Here is a 22500-nt window from a genome sequence, read left to right as displayed (position 1 = left end):
GGGTATGTATTGGATTATATATAGAGGGGGGGTATGTATTGGATTATATATAGATGGGGGGTATATATTGGATTATATATAGAGTGGGGGAATGTATTGGATTATATATAGATGGGGGGGTATGTATTGGATTATATATAGATGGGGGGTATGTATTGGATTATATATAGAGGGGGGGTATGTATTGGATTATATATAGATGGGGGGTATGTATTGGATTATATATAGATGGGGGGGTATGTATTGGATTATATATAGAGGGGGGGTATGTATTGGATTATATATAGATGGGGGGGTATGTATTGGATTATATATAGATGGGGGGTATGTATTGGATTATATATAGATGGGGGGTATGTATTGGATTATATATAGAGTGGGGGGTATGTATCGGATTATATATATAGATGGGGGGTTATGTATTGGATTATATATAGAGTGGGGGGTATGTATTGGATTATATATATAGATGGGGATATGTATTGGATTATATATAGATGGGGGGTTATGTATTGGATTATATATAGATGGGGGGGGGGGCTGTGCTCTGTTCCCAGCCCTGTATACTTGGCTCTGGCTCCCATCAATGTTCTCAGGAAACATATGGAAGCAGAAGAGATGAACGTTCTGCCATGGAAGACAGAGGAGATCTGGCGGATCCTGCGCTGATCTCCGGGCGGTAACACAGCGGCTCCAATGTTCTTGGCTGCACGGTGTCTGGCAGTGGGGAACCTATAGGATGAGCTGAGACCTATTGTCTCTCACTGATCCAACACCGCCACCTCTTATGTATCTGGTGTTAACATGAGCAAAGGGGCCGAGGACCCCCTAATCCCATACAAAAAAATAATTATTCTTGTAATACCACCAGTGGCCAGCAGGAGTCACTAAATTCTAAATAAATTCTAGTTTTGGAAAGTGTCTTATGCTGAAGACCAACGTTTCCCACACTCCAGCTGTTGCAAAATTACAACTCCCAGCATGCCCAGACAGCCAACGGCTGTCTGGGCATGCTGGGAGTTGTAGTTTTGCAACGGCTGGAGCATATCCAACAAAAAAAATTAAATAAAATGTAGTTTCTTTTACCTCCATGCTCTTGTAATACCGCTCCGGGATTTCGTCGTACGCGATGTCCAGGTGAGTCACCTCGTGAGCCTCGTCTCCTGAATCTGCCGAAAATATCTGAAAAACACAAGGATCACCCCCCTAAGATCAGAAGCGCGATCGGTTGGGGGGGGGGGGGGGGAAGGGGTTTGTAGCGCAAGCGCCACTTACGTTGTCGTTGTCGCCACAGTCGTCGGAATATCTGGTTTCGATGTGGATGGAGAATTTCGGAAGGAACGAGCACTGGAGGAAGAAGGGAAGTGTTATAATGTAATAGAGCATTATAACGTCACCTCCAGAGCTGCAACAATAACTTTGCCAACTTAAAGGGGAACTCAGCTGAAAAACATTATTATTATTTTTTTTTTGTATTAACTGGTGCCAGAAAGTCAAACAGATTTGTAAATGACTTCTATTTAAAAATCTTAACCCTTCCTGTACTTCTCAGCTGCTGTATACTACAGAGGAAATTCTTTTCTTTTTGAATTTCCTTTCTGTCTGACCACAGTGCTCTCTGCTGACACCTCTGTCCATGTAAGGAACTGTCCAGAGTAGGAGCAAATCCCCTCTGGACAGTTCCTGACATGGACAGAGGTGGCAGCAGAGAGCACTGTGGTCAGACAGAAAAGAAATTTAAAAAGAAAAGAAATTCCTGTGGAGCATTCAGCAGCAGATAAGTACTGGAAGGATTAAGATTTTTAAATAGAAGTAATTTACAAATCTGTTTAACTTTCTGGCACCAGTTGATTTAAAAAAAATAATGTTTTCCAGTGGAGTACCCCTTTAAGAATGACAGCTATACGGCACCATCTATTGTGGGAAGCTGCCAAAACCCCCAAACTATATGAATTACATAACAAGGGGGGGGGGGGAGTGAGGGGTTTCCCAACCACTGTGCCTCCAGCTGTTGCAAAACTACAACTCCCAGACATGCTGGGAGTTGTAGTTTTGCAACAGCTGGAGGCACACTGATTGAGAAACACACTAATAAGGTGTAATGTGATAGTTTTGCTTACCGTATATTCTGTTGTCCGCAGGGAGGGAGCAATAGGAAGTAAAAACAAAAATTGTGAGGATGTTCTAATATACAGTATCCGATGCAAGCTTGAAAATAAATTAGTGAGGCACGAGGAGCGGCAGAGAGTGGGGGGAGTTACCTGTCACCGTGTAGGGGTAGTAGTTCCAGGCCTTTTCGCACACATAGAATATCCGAGGAACCACGGCCCGGGCCCAGCTGGGTAATTTACTGCAGAAAAGAGATGAACAGGGGGAAAGGGTTTTATTATGTGAAGCCTCTGGGCCCCTCAGAGAACCGGGGCCTGAACTGCAGAGATTCCGAACCGGGGATCCGAGTATTGTAAAACTACAACTCCCAGGAGCGATTGTAAGAGTCTAAATCGTAAAACAGAGAGTTCTAGTAGGTTCCATCATCTATCTATCTATCTCATATCTATCCCATATCTATCTATCTATCTCATATCTATCTCATATCTATTTATCCATCTCATCTATCTCATATCTATCTATCTCATATCTATCTATCTATTTCATATCCATCTCATATCTATCTATCTATCTCATATCTATCTAACTCATATCTATCTATCTATCTCATATCTATCTATCTCATATCTATTTATCTATTTCATATCCATCTCATCTATCTCATATCTATCTCATATCTATCTATCTCATATCTATTTATCCATCTCATCTATCTCATATCTATCTATCTCATATCTATCTATCTCATATCTATCTATCTATCTCATATCTATCTCATATTTATCTATCTCATATTTATCTATCTCATATCTATCTATCTCATATCTATCTATCTCATATCTATCTATCTCATATCTATCTATCTCATATCTATCTCATATTTATCTATCTCATATCTATCTCATATCTATCTATCTCATCTATCTCATATATATATCTATCTATCTCATATCTATCTCTCATATCTATCTCTCATCTATCTATCTATCTCATATCTATCTATCTATCTCAGATAGATATGAGATAGATAGATATGAGATAGATAGATAGATATGAGATAGATATGAGATAGATAGATATGAGATAGATATGAGATAGATAAATATGAGATAGATAGATAGATATGAGATAGATAGATATATCTCATATCTATCTATCTATCTATCTCATATCTATCTATCTCATATCTATCTATCTCATATCTATCTATCTCATATCTATCTATCTCATATCTATTTATCTATTTCATATCCATCTCATCTATCTCATATCTATCTATCTATCTCATATCTATCTATCTCATATCTATCTCATATCTATCTATCTCATATCTATCTCATATCTATCTATCTCATATCTATCTATCTATCTCACATCTATCTATCTCATCTATCTCATATCTATCTATCTCATTTCATATCTATCTCATATCTATCTATCTCATGTCTATCTATCTATCTATCTCATATCTATCTATCTCATATCTATCTATCTCATATCTATCTATCTCATATCTATCTATCTCATATCTATCTATCTCATATCTATCTATCTCATATCTATCTATCTCATATCTATCTATCTCATATCTATCTTATATCTATCTATCTCATATCTATCTATCTCATATCTATCTCATATCTATCTATCTATCTCATATCTATCTATCTCATATCTATCTATCTATCTATCTCATATCTATCTCATATCTATCTATCTCATATCTATCTATCTCATATCTATCTATCTCATATCTATCTATCTATCTCATATCTATCTATCTATCTCATATCTATCTATCTCATATCTATCTATCTCATATCTATCTATCTATCTCATATCTATCTATCTATCTATCTCATATCTATCTATCTCATATCTATCTATCTATCTCATATCTATCTATCTCATATCTATCTATCTCATATCTATCTATCTGTAGGCTCACCCACCACACCCTGCCATGACCTGTATGTACGCTCACCACACAAGAAAGGCTCCATTGTGAATAGAAAGTATGGAAAAGCTTGTGTAAATTTACTGCTGAATAAGCGGGTGACATACTGGGAGAATACTGTGCGGTCAGATGAGAATATAACAGTTTGGTGCCATAATACACAACATGTTTGGAGGAGAAATGTCCCCGCACATCACCCTAAAACACCAACAGTGAAGTCTGGAGGTGGGGACATCACGGTGTGGGGCGGCTTTTCAGCCAATGGTTCCGGCAAACTTCACATCATTACACAAATGGACAAATTTACTGAGACATTGTGCCAAAAATCTACTGCCATCTACCGGGATGGTGAAGATGAAGCGAGGGCGGACATTACAGGAGGATAATGATCCCAAACACACTGCCAAGAGAACTCTCAGATGGTTTTGTAGAACGAAAATAAAGCTGCTAGTTTGGCCCGCCTGATCACATGACTTATATCCCATTAAAAATCTATGGAAAGAACTGAAGATCACGATTCATAGAAGAGGCCCGCGGAACCTTCAGGATTGGAAGACAAAATCCCACCAAAGCAATGCAAAATCCCACCAGGTCAATGTGTGTTGCAAAACTTCAACTCCCAGCATGCCCGGACAGCCAACGGCTGACCGGGCATGCTGGGAGTTGAAGGTTTACAACATCTGGAGGGCCACAGTTTGAGACCACTGATTTAAAGACTATATCACATGGTCCTCCGGGTTGGCATCATGCATGTGCTCCCCCACCCTCCATTACCGCCATCTATTCATCATATTTATGCAGATTAAATTCAACGACATCCTGTCATCAGGCCCCTCCCACTACGCTGTCAATGGGCTAAAATTGATCATCGTCTATTTTTTCCGGGACCCGGACACCCCACAGAAAATCAATAGGAGGCAATAAACCCCCCGCAGCCTCCTCCTCCATCATTAAAGATCCCGCTGAAGGTTGTGAATGAGGCGGCGGAGGGGAGGGTGTCCGGATTAAGATGCGGCTGTCAACAGGGACCCACTTACTGTTACTATAAATAGCCTGAACGTGGATCCGTGTGAGATGGGAGACGCTATAAATAGCTGTCAGCTCCCCTCCCCCCCTCCGCCTGTCACAGGCCCCGGGTGGATGTCGTGTGTGATACTTATACCTGGATGTCAATTGTCAGAGCACTGAGTCCTATGGGAGCAGAGAGAGAGCGCCCCCCCCTGTCCTGTATTATAATAACTGCATCATCTCCAGCTGGAAACACAGGAACAATTATTTATTATGCCAAGAAATAACCACAGAGCAGGAACAGAGCAACTATACACAGAACGTCATCACTGCTCATTCTTGGGTGTATTTGTCTATCTCATATCTATCTCATATCTATTTTATATCTATTTTATATCTATCTATCTATCTCATATCTATCTCATATCTATCTATCTCATATCTATCTCATATCTATCTATCTCATATCTATCTATCTATCTCATATCTATCTATCTCATCTCTATCTATCTCATATCTATCTATCTATCTATCTCATATCTATCTATCTCATATCTATCTATATCATATCTCTCTCATATCTATCTATCTCATATCTATCTATCTCATATCTATCTATCTATCTCTCTCATATCTATCTATCTATCTCATATCTATCTATCTCATATCTATCTATCTCATATCTATCTCTCATATCTATCTATATCATATCTCTCTCATATCTATCTATCTCATATCTATCTCATATCTATCTATCTCCTATCTATCTATCTCATATCTATCTCATATCTATCTATCTATCTCTCTCATATCTATCTATCTATCTCATATCTATCTATCTCATATCTATCTATCTCATATCTATCTATCTCATATCTATCTCATATCTATCTATCTCATGTCTATCTATCTCATATCTATCTATCTCTCTCATATCTATCTCTCTCATATCTATCTATCTCATATCTATCTATCTATCTCTCTCATATCTATCTCTCTCATATCTATCTATCTCATATCTATCTATCTCATGTCTATCTATCTATCTATCTATCTCATTTCTATCTATCTCATATCTATCTATCTATCTCTCTCATATCTATCTCTCTCATATCTATCTATCTATCAATCTCATATCTATCTATCTCTCTCTCTCATATCTATCTATCTCCTATCTATCTATCTCATATCTATATCTATCTCATATCTATCTATCTATCTCATATCTATCTATCTCATATCTATCTATCTCATATCTATCCATCTATCTATCTATCTATCTCATATCTATCTATCTATCTCATATCTATCTATCTCATATCTATCTATCTATCTCTCTCATATCTATCTATCTATCTCATATCTATCTATCTCATTTCTATCTATCTCATTTCTATCTATCTCATTTCTATCTATCTCATTTCTATCTATCTCATTTCTATCTATCTCATATCTATCTATCTCATATCTATCTATCTATCTCTCTCATATCTATCTATCTATCTCATATCTATCTATCTCATTTCTATCTATCTCATTTCTATCTATCTCATTTCTATCTATCTCATTTCTATCTATCTCATTTCTATCTATCTCATATCTATCTATCTAGCTACAGTCATGGCCATAAATGTTGGCACCTCTGAATTTTTTCAAGAAAATGAAGTATTCCTCACAGGAAAGGATTGCAGTAACACATGTTTCGCTATACACATGTTTATTCCCTTTGTGTGTATTGGAACTAAACCAAAAAAGGAGGAAAAAAAGCAAATTGGACATAATGTCACCAAACTCCAAAAATGGTCTGGACAAAATTATCTTAACCTGTAGGTTAATATTTGGTTGCTCACCCTTTGGAAACAATAAGTGAAATCAGTCACTTCCTATAACCATCAATAAGCTTCTTACACCTCTCAGCCGGTGTTGGACCACTCTTCCTATAACCATCAATAAGCTCCTTACACCTCTCAGCCGGAATGTTGGACTCTTCCTTTACAAACTGCTCCAGGTCTCTTATTGGAAGGCGCCTTTTCCCAACAGTAATTATAAGATCTCTCCACAGGTGATCAATGGGATTTAGATCTGGACTCATTGCTGTCACTTCAGAACTCTCCAGCGCTTTGTTGTCATCCATTTCTGGAGGCTTTTTGACGTATGTTTGGGGTCATTGTCCTGCTGGAAGACCCAAGATCTCGGACACAAACCCAGCTTTCTGACACTGGGCTGTACAGTGCGACCCAAAATCCATTGGTGATCCTCAGATTTCATGATGTCTTGTACACATTCAAGGCCCCCAGTGCCAGAGGAAGCAAAACACCCAAAACATCACTGACCTCCCCCATATGTCACTGTAGGTACTGTGTTCTTTTCTTTGTAGGCCTCATTCCGTTTTCGGTGAACAGTAGAATGATTTGCTTTACCAAAAAGCTCTATCTTGGTCTCATCTGTCCACAAGACGTTCTCCCAGAAGGATTTCGGTTACTCAAGATCATTTTGCAAAATGTAGTCTTGCTTTTTTATGTCTCTGTGTCAGCAGTGGGGTCCTCCTGGGTCTCCTCCATAGTGGGGTCCTCCATAGTGGGGTCCTCCTGGGTCTCCTCCATAGCGGGTCCTCCTGGGTCTCCTCCATAGTGGGGTCCTCCTGGGTCTCCTCCATAGCGGGGTCTTCCTGGGTCTCCTCCATAGCGGGGTCTTCCTGGGTCTCCTCCATAGTGGGGTGCTCCTGGGTCTCCTCCATAGTGGAATCCTCCTGGGTCTTCTCCATAGTGGGGTCCTCCTGGGTCTCCTCCATAGTGGGGTCCTCCTGGGTCTCCTCCATAGTGGGGTCCTCCTGGGTCTCCTGCCATTGCGTTTCATTTCATTTAAATGTCGATGGATAGTTCACGCTGACACGGATGCTCCCTAAGCCTGCAGGACAGCTTGAATATCTTTGGAACTTGTTTGGGGCTGCTTATCCACCATGTGGAAAAAGGCAAATCTAGATCTCTGGAGATGGACTTGTAACCTTGAGATTGTTGATATTTTTCCACAATTTTGGTTCTCAAGTCCTCAGACAGTTCTCTTCTCCCCTTTCTGTTGTCCATGCTTAGTGTGGCACACACAGACACACAATGAAATGGCTAAGTGAACTTCTCTCCTTTTTATCTCCTTTTTATCTTTTCAGATGTGATTTTTATATTGCCCACACCTGTTACTTGCCCCAGATGAGTGTAAAGGAGCATCACATACTTGAAACAATCTTATTTTTCCACAATTTTGAAATTTTGCCAATAATTTTATCCAGCCCATTTTTGGAGTTTGGTGACATTATGTCCAATTTGCTTTTTTTCCACCCTTTTTTTGGTTTAGTTCCAATACACACAAAGGGAATAAACATGTGTATAGCAAAACATGTGTTACTGCAATCCTTTCCTGTGAGAAATACTTAATTTTCTTGAAAAAATTCAGGGGTGTCAACATTTCTCTCTCTCTCTCTCTCGGCTGTCCAAGCATGCTGGGAGTTGTAGTTTTGCAATAGCTAGCGGCACCCTGGTTGGGAAACACTGGTTTTAAAGAAAGTCACGACAAGCCGTTCTTTAATAGTGCCCCCACGTTATACTTAAGCAGATATAATTGCCCTGATCAACATTTTTTCTTCTTCAGCTGTTGGCGGGATCACTTTTAGGCAGGTAAAAACGTATTAACCCTTCGTAAACCGCACCATGCCTATAGTGACAAGCAAATACTGTATCTTATAGGTGGTGATATGAGGTAGCAACAAGTCAAATTTAACCCCTTCCTTAACATTTTGTTGTCATGGAAACAGAAGCTGCAGTAGACATCGGCATCAGGTAATGTGTGTCTTAAAGGGAACCTGTCATCATTGAAATGCTACCAGCATCATGTGACAGAGCAGGATCTGCTGAGCGGATTGATATATATGGTGTTTTTGGAAGGATTCTGTAGAACTTAATATATTGATAAAACATATTTCTTATTGCAGGCTTAGTAGTCCAGTGGGCGGTACTAATCAGTGATTGGCAGCGTGGCACTCACTCATTAGGGCCGCCCACTGGACTCCTGAGCCCAAAATGAGCAGGAATTTTAATCACTAGGACACACGTTGTGCTAAATCTTCCCCCACAATGTTATATATGAATCTGCTCGGCTTCTTCTGCTCTATAACTTGCTGCCGACAGATCAGGCTGCTTCAGGTTCCCTTTAAATACATATATATATCTGTCCAGCAACCTCCTACTCTGTTGCCAGGAAACTGGCGGCCATCTTTGTGAAGTCACTCACTGGCTCCGGTATACATACAGTATTTGGGGCACTGGTCGCACATAGCCTAATAACTTTTCCTAAACTGCACCAATCGTGACCATCATATTCAGGGGTTTTATAGGTAGATACTTGAGGCAGCGAAGCGCCAAGTTTAATCTCTTCTGTAACATATTGTTGTCATGGAAACACAAGTTGCAGAGTACAGTAGGTTGGCTGCACATAACATGGTCAGTTCCTTAAAGGGCCACTAACAATTAAGACGTAGGCTTATAATAGTGCGGGAGCATTATAAGGGAAGGTGCTGATATACAAATGTAATGTGGCACAAAGTAGTAATGATTGGGGCTGGGGTTGGGGTTTTTATACTCCCTGCCCCCGAATCCTCATGAAGAATATTACAGTCACCTCTCCCCAGCCTGAGATGGCTGATAACAGGGAGCAATAGATTATACTCTGCTGTCCTACAGTCGTCTCTCCCCAGCCTGGTAGTATAATATTGAGAGGGTACCGAGTGGTAGTATTATATTGAGAGTGTACACTGTGTGGTAGTATTATATTCAGAGGGTACACTGTGTGGCAGTATTATATTCAGAGGGTACAGTGTGTGGCAGTATTATATTCAGAGGGTACAGTGTGTGGTATTATATTCAGAGGGTACAGTGTGTGGTAGTATTATATTCAGAGGGTACAGTGTGTGGTGGTAGTATTATATTCAGAGGGTAACGTGTGTGGTATTATATTCAGAGGGTACAGTGTGTGGTGGTAGTATTATATTCAGAGGGTACAGTGTGTGGTATTATATTCAGAGGGTACAGTGTGTGGTAGTTTTATATTCAGAGGGTACAGTGTGTGGTGGTAGTATTATATTCAGAGGATACAGTGTGTGGCAGAATTATATTCAGAGGGTACAGTGTGTGGCAGTATTATATTCAGAGGGTACAGTGTGTGGCAGTATTATATTCAGAGGGTACAGTGTGTGGCAGTATTATATTCAGAGGGTACAGTGTGTGGCAGTATTCTATTCAGAGGGTATAGTCTGTGGCAGTATTATATTCAGAGGGTACAGTGTGTGGTAGTATTATACTCAGAGGTTACAGTGTGTGGCAGTATTATATTCAGAGGGTACAGTGTGTGGTAGTATTATATTCAGAGGGTACAGTGTGTGGTTGTATTATATTCAGAGGGTACAGTGTGTGGCAGTATTTTATTCAGAGGGTACAGTGTGTGGTAGTAGTACATTCAGAATGTACAGTGTGGTAGTATTATATTCAAAGGATACAGTGTGTCATAGTATTATATTCAGAGGGCACAGTGTGTGGTAGTATTATATTCAGAGGAAACAGTGTGTCATAGTATTATATTCAGAGGGCACAGTGTGTGGTAGTATTATATTCAGAGGAAACAGTGTGTGGCAGTATTATATTCAGATGGTACAGTGTGTGGCAGTATTATATTCAGAGGGTACAGTGTGTGGTAGTATTATATTCAGAGGGTACAGTGTGTGGCAGTATTATATTCAGAGGGTATAGTGTGTGGTAGTATTACATTCAGAATGTACAGTGTGTGGTAGTATTATATTCAGAATGTACAGTGTGGGGTAGAATTATATTCAGAGGGTACAGTGTGTGGTTGTATTATATTCAGAGGGTACAGTGTGTGGCAGTATTTTATTCAGAGGGTACAGTGTGTGGTAGTAGTACATTCAGAGGGTACAGTGTGTGGTAGTATTATATTCAGAGGTTACAGTGTGTGGTATTATATTCAGAGGGTACAGTGTATGGTAGTATTATATTCAGAGGGTACAGTGTGTGGTAGTATTATATTCAGAGGGTACAGTGTGTGGCAGTATTATATTCAGAGGGTACACTGTGTGGTATTATATTCAGAGGGTACAGTGTGTGGTGGTATTATATTCAGAATGTACAGTGTGTGGTAGTATTATATTCAGAGGGTACACTGTGTGGTAGTATGATATTCAGAATGTACAGTGTTTGGTAGTATTATATTCAGAGGAAACCGTGTGTCATAGTATTATATTCAGAGGGCACAGTGTGTGGCAGTGTTATAATGATTATTGTTTTCATATAGATGATAAGAATCCACTGATGAAGTGAGGAGCCAATACCATCTGGGTGTTAAAGGGGTACTCCGGTGGAAAACATATATATTTTTTTTTTTAAAAATCAACTGGTGCCAGAAAGTTAAAAAGATTTGTGAATAATAAAAATATTTACCCTTCCAGTAATTATTAGCAGCTGTATGCTACAGAGGAAATTATTTTCTTTTTGAATTTCTTTTTTGTCTTGTCCACAGTGCTCTCTGCTGACACCTGATGCCTGTATAAGGAACTGTCCAGAGCAGGAGAAAATCCCCATAGCAAACCTATGCTGCTCTGGACAGTTCCTGACACGGACAGAGGTGTCAGCAGAGAGCACTGTGGGCAAGACAAAAAAGAAATTCAAAAAGAAAAGAATTTCCTCTGTAGCATACAGCTGCTGATAAGTACTGGAAGGGTAAAGATTTTTTTAATAGAAGTCATTTATAAATCTGTTTAACTTTCTGGCACCAGTTGAATAAAAAAAAAAATAATAATTCCACCGGAGTACCCCTTTAATTATTATAGTGGAAATGGTACTCTGCAACGTACTAACACCACTGGCGTTCATCACAACAGTCTGGTATCCAAACTGCGGACCTTCGGGTGTTGCAAAACTACAAATCCCAGCATGCCCGGACAGCCGTTGGCTGTCCGGGCATGCTGGAAGTTGTAGTTTTGCAACACCCGGAGGTTCACAGATTGAAGACCACTGCTTTTATAGACTCCTATAGATCCAGCTCGGTCTCTGTCCATGGTGCTGAATTCAACGAAAAGCTCCATATCACATCCTAGACCAGTGGTCTCAAACTGTGGCCCTCCAGATGTTGCAAAACTTCAACTCCCAGCATGTCTGGACATTTGCTGCAGCTAATGGCTGTCGGGAATGCTGGGAGTTGAAGCTGTGCAACATCTGGAGGGCCGCAAGTTTGAGACCCCTGTCCTAGACAGTTCAGCACCCAAGATATTGCTTAGATTAAACACAACTGTAACGAACCCTCAGCTTTTAGACATATTCAGTGTGTGCAGTTTTTTTTATTTATTTATTTATTTTAAGAGCCCATTTCCATGACAGCAAGCAGTTTTATTACATAACTAGGAAATTCCCTAAAGAAACCTGAAAACACCGATAGAGTCTGAGGGGCGGGGCTGGACACAGGAAGTGAATCCTTGAGGCATGCTCCACCCCCTGGGTGCCTCCAGCTGTTGCAAAACTACAACTCCTAGCATGCCCGGACAGCCTGTGGCTGTCCGGGCATGCTGAGAGTTGTAGTTTTGCAACAGCTGAAGTTTGGAGATCCCTGCCATACACTGTATCCGTTTTGTGCGGAGTGTCCCTTTAAGAACGGAGCCATTCAGCCTCATTACTTGCGAGTTTTCATTTCATGTAATTAAAGGAACAGACAACCCCCCTCCCCCTGAGCCCCTCCACACCCCAGCTGTGTAATGGATCTCAGCGTCATGTAGTTGTGGCATTTCACGCCATTACGCTCCACCGCCTGGGCCTCCGGAGAATCATGACCAACATTTTTTATTTATTTTTTTGTATGTTGATGGCAACGCGCGTCGCAGCATCCGTATCACTGCCAAGCCTACAGAAGGCGGTAACAGATGTGCGCCAGGGAAACAATGGTCAGAATTATCCTGCTGTCAGATACCGATGGCGGTCGCAGCAGCACAGAGTATTTCGGGAGAACAGCAGCAGCAGTGACGTGTCCCCTTTGCCCCTGTTACCCAATAGGAACCCCCAAATTGTCCCATATATAGTGCAGGGGGGGAGGAGCTGCCCCAGTTGAGGTCTGGACTAAGTTCAATTAAAAGGGTTATCCAGGAACAAACTTTTTTTTATATATAAACTGGCTCCAGAAAGTTAAACAGATTTGTAAATTACTTCTATAATTTTTTTTGTAATCCTTTCAGTACTTATGAGCTGCTGAAGTTAAGGTTGTTCTTTTCTGTCTAAGTGCTCTCTGATGACACGTGTCTTGGGAACCCGCCAAGTTTTGAAGCAAATCCCCATAGCAAACCTCTTCTAAACTGGGCGGTTCCCGAGACACGTGTCATCAGAGAGCACTTAGACAGAAAAGAACAACCTTAACTTCAGAAGCTCATAAGTACTGAAAGGATTAAGATTTTTTAATAGAAGTAATTTACAAATCTGTTTAACTTTCTGGAGCCAGTTTATATATATATATATATATATATATATATATATATATATATATAAAAAGTTTTTCCTGGAATACCCCTTTAAGACCTTGTTAGGAGCAGAGCTCCATGTGAGCTGCAGTGTGGAAAGGAGGTGGAAGAAGTGTGAGGTGATTCCGAGGGAAGCCTAAAGAAAATCTTTCATCAAGTCAGCCCCGCCATTCTGCAATTGTTCCCCGTACAGGAGTTGGTGAGTCATACCCTGGCGGTGTCAGTGAAATTGGACCATAGCAGAACCCTAGTCAGTGTGGGATTCAAGTCTCAAGTCTATATAATCCAAGTTAGTGAAAAGCACCATAAGTCCCAGCAAGGCAACAGGGCTCCTGAGGGTTACACTGCATCCCTTCTACTCTGCTCCGTACTGTGTGTAATACCATCTGCCCCCTGCTCAGTAAAAGGCAGTTATCCGTAACCTGAAGTCGGTGTGTTTGTTACCCCCCCCCCCCCCACCACCACCTGTGCCTGGCCCAGGAGAAACTGTCTCCAACCTCGGACCATGCATAGGATAACGGTGCCCTGGCGTCACGAATCGACAAGTATACCTTGCGACCCCGTGTCACCACACAAAAAAGATGAATGTTAGAAGGCTCAGCATTCCACAGCAGCACAGAGTATTTCTGGAGGACAGCAGGAGCAGTGACCTGTCTACTTGTGTTATGATATTAGTGCAGACAAAGTAGTATGTGATCAGGAAAGTGTCCTGGTGTGTGGAGGGTGAAATATTAGGAGTAGCATCGTACAGCAGCACAGAGTATTTCAGGACCACAGCAGGGACCTGTCCACTTGTGTTATGATATTAGCGCAAACGATGCTGTGTGTGACCGGAGAAGTGTCCTGGTGTAAGGAGGGTGATCAGGGGGAAAAAGGTGAATATTATGTGATGAGGGCAGATGGAATTACCCTAGGGGCAGATAGCATTAACCCCTTGTGTTTGTGACGCCAGGGCGTGGTTTATCCTCTACACCACCCGAAGGTATACCGCTGGATCCTGGGCTGGGCATGAGGGCAAATAATGACTCCGACGCCAAGTTACGGAACAACGGCAGCTTTACCGAGTCAGACAGATGTAACAGTCTATACAGCTTGGCCAGGCCCACGGAGGTGACCAGTGACTTCAGAGACCACAGGGCTTGCTGGGACTTATGGTGGACTGGGACCATTTGGATGCAGGACCACGCTGACTTGAGACAGGATGACTTGGACTGACTTGACTATTTCTGACTTCACCCCTTCTGTAGTTTACCAGGCTTTGACTTGACCTGTGGAGCAATGGACTTGAGAATCCGCGGCTCCTTGACTGACTTTAGGCCTCTGGACTCCAGACACCTAGGACTTGACCTCCCTGCAACTCAGCTAAGACTTGAAGAGAGCAGAGGCTCCACCCAGGGCTTATATAGGAGAGACTAGGAGGGGTCCCATAGGTCACCCTTACGTCACATGGTCACTGATACCTCACTGGGTTACAATCACATGACAACAGGTCTTAAATAGTGATGAGCGGCAGGGGCCATATTCGAATTCGCCATATTTTGCGAATATATGGACGAATATTCGTCCTATGTCCGTGAAATTTGCATATTCGCTATGTACGTTCTTTTTTTTTCATGCGAAAATTGTAATGAAATTTGCATAATATGCATGAGAAATTATACCTTTCACTTAAAAGAAGGGAGGGATCAGTGTCCAGTCTGGAAGTGGCGATATTCACATAAATATTCACATAAATATTCACATAAATATTCACATAAATATTCGCATAAAAATAAAAAGAATATTCATCATTACGAATACATATCACTATATTCTAAATATTTGCGAAATCGCGAAGTGCCGATTTTCGCTGTAAAAATTTGCATTTCGAATATTCCCGCTCAACACTCGTCTTAACTGGTCAACACTGGCATTTAAGGGAGTAGGTAGAACACAAGTGCAGGGGGGGGGGGTTAATAGTAGTAATTTACAAATCTGACTTGTTCTTTTCTGTCTGGCAACAGTGCTCTCTGCTGACATCTCTGCTTGTCTCGGGAACTGCACAGAGTAGAAGAGGTTTGCTATGGGGATTTTCTTCTATCTCTGGACAGTTCCTGAGACAGGTGTCATCAGAGAGCACTTAGACAGAAAAGAACAACTCAACTTCAGCAGCTCACAAGTACTGAAAGGATTAAGATTTTTTTAATAGAAGTAATTTACAAATCTGTTTAACTTTCTGGAGCCAGTTTATATATATATATATATATATATAAAAAAAAAAAAGTGACTGCTCCACTTGTTATGATATTAGTGGAGACAAAGCTGTATGTGAGAGGAGAAGTATCCGGATAGTGATGAGGGGGAAAAAAAAGAGGTGAATATTAGGCTTAAAGGGGTATTCCAAGAAAAAAAATGTCTTTTTATATATCAACTGGCTCCAGAAAGTTAAAGAGATTTGTAAATTACTGCTATTTAAAAAAAATCTTAATCCTTCCAATAATTATCAGCTGCTGAAGTTGAGTTGTTCTTTTCTGTCTGGCAACAGTGCTCTCTGCTGACATCTCTGCTTGTCTCAGGAACTGCACAGAGTAGAAGAGGTTTGCTATGGGGATTTGCTTCTACTCTGGACAGTTCCCAAGACAGGTGTCATCAGAGAGCACTTAGACAGAAAAGAACAACTCAACTTCAGCAGCTCATAAGTACTGAAAGGATTAAGATTTTTTTTAATAGTAGTCATTTACAAATCTGACTTGTTCTTTTCTGTCTGACAACAGTGCTCTCTGCTGACATCTCTGCTTGTCTCCGGAACTGCACAGTAGAAGAGGTTTGCTATGGGGATTTGCTTCTACTCTGGACAGTTCCCGAGACAGGTGTCATCAGAGAGCACTTAGATAGAAAAGAACAACTCAACTTCAGCAGCTCATAAGTACTGAAAGGATTAAGATTTTTTAATAGAAGTAATTTACAAATCTGTTTAACTTTCTGGAGCCAGTTGATACGGTATATATATATATATATATATATATATATATATAAAGTTTTTTCCTGGATAACCCCCTTAACATCCCACAGCAGCACAGAGTATTTCAGCAGAAGCAGTGACCTATGGAGGACAGGGGTAATGAAATGATGTGGGAATGGAGACAAGTGAGTTCTCACAGCAGCACAGAGTATAACAGCACCCCCCCCCAGAACAGTGTTTCCCAACCAGCGTGCCCCCAGCTGTTGCAAAACTACAACTCCCAGCATGCCCGGACAGCCGTTGGCTGTCCGGGCATGCTGGGAGTTGTAGTTTTGCAACAGCTGGAGGCACGCCGGTTGAAAAACAGTGCCCCAGCAGGTTGCTGGCAGCAGCTGCCGTGATTGCTGGCGCATTAGTAATCCATGTAACTACGGACGATCTTCTTCGCCGTGACATAGCGCTTTATTGGCTAGTGGCGGACCCATGTACTCATCGTGAATCATCTCATCTACATATCTCACCCCCCCTATTTAAGAACTATCCACCATGGCAAACATAGCATTACTTCTGGAAGATTCCAGGAACTCTTCCCTACCCGCTGCAGAAGCATCAACAGCTGCCGTGCTATGGGAGGCCTGAACGGTCCTCGCCGGATCAAAATGGCTGCCAAGGCCCCTTTTTGCCTGAGGCGTCGGAGTTATGGCTTCAATTACGTCTCCTCAGATTGTACGATAATTGCAGATCAAGGCCTCTCGGCGACATTAAATCCTCTAGAAGAGTTATAGTATCCTGTAATCACAACACCGCAGCTGGTCCGGGCCTGTGCGCCGCAAATCTATGCCGCCACAAAAACACTTCTACATTCTTATCCCATAGACCCCCCTCCCCCATGTCCCTGAGCAAAAGAATGAGGACAGGAAGTAGCTGAGGCCCACTTCCTGTCAGCCATATTGGCCCTGATAGAAATGTGGTGTCCCGGTATCGTATTGCATACCGTACCTTGTATGGTGGTCCCCAAAGTCAGAGTTACTACGTTCAGGTAGGGTCCCCCAGGTGGGACAGCCCCTAGTCGCCTCCTCCTTCTCTAATTTCATAATGCTATTATGTATATATTTAATAATGTATATACTTAATATAGTGTATATTAGTCTACTTACCTTGTTAGCGTCGCAGGACCTTCGGTCATGTGACTATGTTAATTCCTCTATGGTATGTTAGAGGACCTTTGGAGGTCCTTGGGTCACATGGTACCCATAATTCTATGTAAAGTGATTGACAGAAGTAGTGGACCAATTAGCTCTAGTCCAGCCCCTGCCCATATAAGGGAGCTGTAGGCAATGATCGCTCTCTTGGGTTGCTGCTCTCGTAGATGTCGGACTAGCAGGACGGATCTGCGCAACTTTCAAAGACACGCTAGGCCAGAAAACCTACCGGCCTCAGCCTAACTTAAACCGTGAGTTCTAAACTAATCCCCGCTAAAACTAACGTGACTACTGGACCGCAACTAAATCCCCTAAATCCAGCAGAACAGTGCATATCAGTCTCCGGACTCTAAAACGATTAAGGTCCCAACCACTGTCAATCTCTAAGAGACTTTGCATGTATAGAGACTGTCCCGGTTATGAAGCTTGCATAAAATCTTCAGTAAAAGTTCCGACTGTTTTCAGCAAACTCTCCAGTTGTGGACATTCAATTATTCTATACCTCCCTATCGCTCTTGGGAAGGGTGGCGGTAGGACAAGCATTACAGAGGACCCGTCACCCTGGCGTCACGAATCAAAGGGTTAACCAGACACCCTTTAGTTACCGCACAGTTACAACCCATATACCCTACTACCCCAGGCTATTACAGAGATAATATGACCCAGAATCACCTCAGACCAGTGTTTCCCAACCAGATCGCCTTCAGCTGTTGCGAAACCACAACTCCCAGCATTCCGGCATGCCTAAGACACTACATCCACCCTACAAGATAATTATCTACAGGACGCCCCCCATACATTATGATAGACAGGAGGGCCCCTCACCTGGACAGGTGCACCCGCTTCTCGGTATACTGCCCATCTCCATATACAGGATCATGGTGTGCCCGGTTCTCCATCACCTCCACGCCCTCGCCTCTGTCGCTCTCCTGGTGGCTGTGCTTACTGATGGTGTACAGCTGACCGATCCTGTACTGTAAGAGAAAAGGAAGGGTTAACAATCTCAGAAAGATTATCTATCTATCTGTGGCTCTCCTCGGGCATGCTGCTCCTGTGATGGGCCCACCGTTCTACTGTTTACCATGGTTGTGCACTTTATTATATTTACTGTATTCACTGTATTTATGTTATTACATATGCACTGTACCTTTAAGAAAGAGATGCGGAATAATCAGGTGACCCCCTGTTACCCAATGGGAACCCCCAAATTGTCCTGCATATAGTGTAGGGGGGGGGGGGGGGGGAGTTTTCCCAACTCAGCCTTGAGCTGAGCAGAGCTCCATGTGGGCTGCAGTGTGGAGAGGAGGTGGAAGAAGTGTGAGGTGATACTGAGGGAATCCTGAAGAAAATCTTTCATTAAGTCAGCCCCGCCATTCTGCAATTGTTCCATGTACAGGAGTTGGTGAGTCATACCCTGGCGGTGTCAGTGAAATTGGACCTTAGCAGAACCCTAGTCAGTGTGGGATTCAAGTCTCAGCTCCAAGTGGGTGAAAAGCACCGTAAGTCCCAGCAAGGCAACAGGGCTCCCATGGATCTATCTCATCCCTCTCTTACTCACTATGTACAGGCCTCTTAGCATCTACTCTGGGCCCGGGCCCCTCACTATGTACAGATGTCTCAGCTTCTACTCCTGAGCCTTGGGCCCTCAACAAGTACAGACCTTTCAGCTCCTACTGTGGGGCCCTGGGCCCCTCACTGTGTACAAACCTCTCGGCTTTTACCCTCACTATGTACAGACCTCTCGACTCCTGCTCTAGGGCCCCAGGTCCTTTACTCTGTACAGACCTCTCCGCTCCTACTCTGTGGTCCCCAGGCCCCTCACTATGTACAGACCTCTCGACTCCTGCTCTAGGGCCCCAGGTCCTTTACTCTGTACAGACCTCTCCGCTCCTACTCTGTGGTCCCCAGGCCCCTCACTCTGTACAGACCTCTTGGCTCCTGCTCTCGGGCCCCGGGTCCATTACTCTGTACAGACCTCTCGGCTCCTACTTTGGGGCCCCGGGCCCCTCACTGTGTACAGACCTCTCAGCTCCTGTTCTCGGGCCCCGGGTCCCTCACTCTGTACAGACCTCTCGGCTCCTACTCTGTGGTCCCCAAGCCCCTCACTCTGTACAGCCCTCTTGGCTCCTACTTTAGGGCCCCGGGCCCTCACTATGTACAGACCTCTCGGCTCCTACTTTAGGGCCCCGGGCCCCTCACTGTGTACAGACCTCTTGGCTCCTACTTTAGGGCCCCGGGCCCCTCACTGTGTACAGACCTCTTGGCTCCTACTTTAGGGCCCAAAGCCCCTCACTCTGTACAGACCTCTTGGCTCCTACTTTAGGGCCCCGGGCCCTCACTCTGTACAACCTTCTTGGCTCCTACTTTAGGGCCCCGGGCCCCTCACTGTGTACAGACCTCTTGGCTCCTACTTTAGGGCCCCAAGCCCCTCACTGTGTACAGACCTCTCGGCTCCTACTTTAGGGCCCCGGGCCCCTCACTATGTACAGACCTCTCGGCTCCTACTTTAGGACCCCGGGCCCCTCACTGTGTACAGACCTCTCGGATCCTGTTCTCTGGCCCCGGGTCCCTTACTCTGTACAGACCTCTCGGCTCCTACTTTGGGGCCCCTCACTCTGTACAGACCTCTTGACTCCTACTTTAGGACCCCGGGCCCCTCACTATGTACAGACCTCTCGACTCCTGCTCTAGGGCCCCTGGTCCCTCACTCTGTACAGACCTCTCGGCTCCTACTCTGTGGTCCCCAGGCCCCTCACTCTGTACAGACCTCTTGGCTCCTACTTTAGGGGCCCGGGCCCCTCACTCTGTACAGACCTCTTGGCTCCTACTTTAGGGGCCCGGGGCCCTCATTATGTACAGACCTCTTGGCTCCTGCTCTCGGGCCCCGGGTCCATTACTCTGTACAGACCTCTCGACTCCTACTTTGGGGCCCCGGGCCCCTCACTGTGTACAGACCTCTCAGCTCCTGTTCTCGGGCCCGGGCCCCTCACTATGTACAGACCTCTCGGCTCCTGCTCTCGGGCCCCGGGTCCCTCACTCTGTACAGACCTCTCGGCTCCTACTCTGTGGTCCCCAAGCCCCTCACTATGTACAGCCCTCTTGGCTCCTACTTTAGGGCCCCGGGCCCTCACTCCGTACAGACCTCTTGGCTCCTACTTTAGGGCCCCGGGCCCCTCACTGTGTACAGACCTCTTGGCTCCTACTTTAGGGCCCCGGGCCCCTCACTGTGTACAGACCTCTTGGCTCCTACTTTAGGGCCCCAAGCCCCTCACTCTGTACAGACCTCTTGGCTCCTACTTTTGGGCCCCGGGCCCTCACTCTGTACAACCTTCTTGGCTCCTACTTTAGGGCCCCGGGCCCCTCACTGTGTACAGACCTCTTGGCTCCTACTTTAGGGCCCAGGGCCCCTCACTATGTACAGACCTCTTGGCTCCTAGTTTAGGGCCCCAAGCCCCTCACTCTGTACAGACCTCTCGGCTCCTACTTTAGGGCCCCGGGCCCCTCGCTATGTACAGACCTCTCGGCTCCTACTTTGGGGCCCCTCACTCTGTACAGCCCTCTTGGCTCCTACTTTAGGGCCCTGGGCCCCTCACTATGTACAGACCTCTCGGCTCCTACTCTGTGGTCCCCAAGCCCCTCACTATATACAGCCCTCTCGGCTCCTACTTTAGGGCCCCGGGCCCCTCACTATGTACAGACCTCTCGGCTCCTACTTTAGGGCCCCGGGCCCCTCACTATGTACAGACCTCTCGGCTCCTACTTTAGGGCCCCGGGCCCCTCACTATGTACAGACCTCTCGGCTCCCGCTCTGATCATTCCTTGTAATCTATATTAAGCGGCTCCAGAGGGACGGATGTATAATATCTTATTCTGGAACGCGATCTTCTTAACCGTTTCATCACCACTACAGCAGCGACATGGCTCTTAACTGATGGTAAAACAATAGCCCCCTGCAGGAAAGTAACAGCCGCAGCCCCCACAAGGGGTTAAGGAGCCCGGAGCCCACGTCATTACATGATGTCATGCCTGCGTTAATAGTGACCCGGTCACCCCATCCTAACCCCCCCTCCTTCCCGCACAGTATCGGGGGATGGCAGCAGCGGGTCCTGCCGTTCTCTGCCGCTCACACAATTAGCGCTGGAGTCGCTGGTAGTGAGAGTGCAGAAAGCGTCCGTCACCCCTGTTGCTATAACGACAACATCTTTACCAATATGTCCTCCCGATATCTCCATTATACCTCCCCATCTCCTTCCCTTACTCGGGAGCTTCTCTGCAGAATATGTTGGGGAATGGGTTAATAAGCACTTCCCCACTTCAGGTATGGAATGTTGGTGGTCCTGGAGGACTGGGTTCGGGTCCACCTGGCTACATTCCCCTAACTGTTTGGACGGGACAGTCCTGATTTGGGGATTCCTACCTGCTGTCCCCCTTGTACCTGCTTTCAGAGAGCGAAGAACCATTGGCTCCTCTCCCTGCCAATCTTTCTTGTGACCGCCCCCTGCATTATCCAGCAATCACAAGAGGCCGTTCTCATCCTCTACGTTCCGGCACACAAGTGACGTTATCATGTGCCAGAGCTTAAACCAGTGGTCTCAAACCGTCACCCTCCAGATGTTGCAAAACTTCAACTCCCAGCATGCCCGGACAGCCAACGGCTGTCCGGGCATGCTGGGAGTTGAAGTTTTGCAACATCTGGAGGGCCACAGGTTGAGACCACTGGCTTAAA

At 44.2% G+C, this 22500-nt stretch overlaps 2 protein-coding genes across 11 annotated transcripts in view; one reads left to right on the top strand and one right to left on the bottom strand.

Moving 5' to 3' along the window:
* The window catches only part of MSS51 (MSS51 mitochondrial translational activator), a 136106-nt gene that overhangs the window by 79346 nt on the left and 34260 nt on the right, over window positions 1–22500 (top strand). The window lies entirely within an intron of this gene.
* LOC130285180 (cytoplasmic phosphatidylinositol transfer protein 1-like) overlaps window positions 1–22500 on the bottom strand; it is a 69688-nt gene that overhangs the window by 13260 nt on the left and 33928 nt on the right. Inside the window, exons 3-7 of the mRNA XM_056536491.1 lie at window positions 18600–18748; window positions 2262–2350; window positions 2121–2128; window positions 1276–1347; window positions 1087–1182 (exon numbers count right to left, since the gene is read on the bottom strand). Of these exons, the coding sequence (XP_056392466.1) occupies window positions 1087–1182; window positions 1276–1347; window positions 2121–2128; window positions 2262–2350; window positions 18600–18748 (414 nt within the window). The remainder of the gene's footprint in view (window positions 1–1086; window positions 1183–1275; window positions 1348–2120; window positions 2129–2261; window positions 2351–18599; window positions 18749–22500) is intronic.

This window comes from Hyla sarda, chromosome 8 (genome assembly GCF_029499605.1).
Source record: "Hyla sarda isolate aHylSar1 chromosome 8, aHylSar1.hap1, whole genome shotgun sequence".
Classification (NCBI taxonomy): domain Eukaryota; kingdom Metazoa; phylum Chordata; class Amphibia; order Anura; family Hylidae; genus Hyla; species Hyla sarda.
This window is presented reverse-complemented; position numbering and strand designations above follow the sequence as displayed.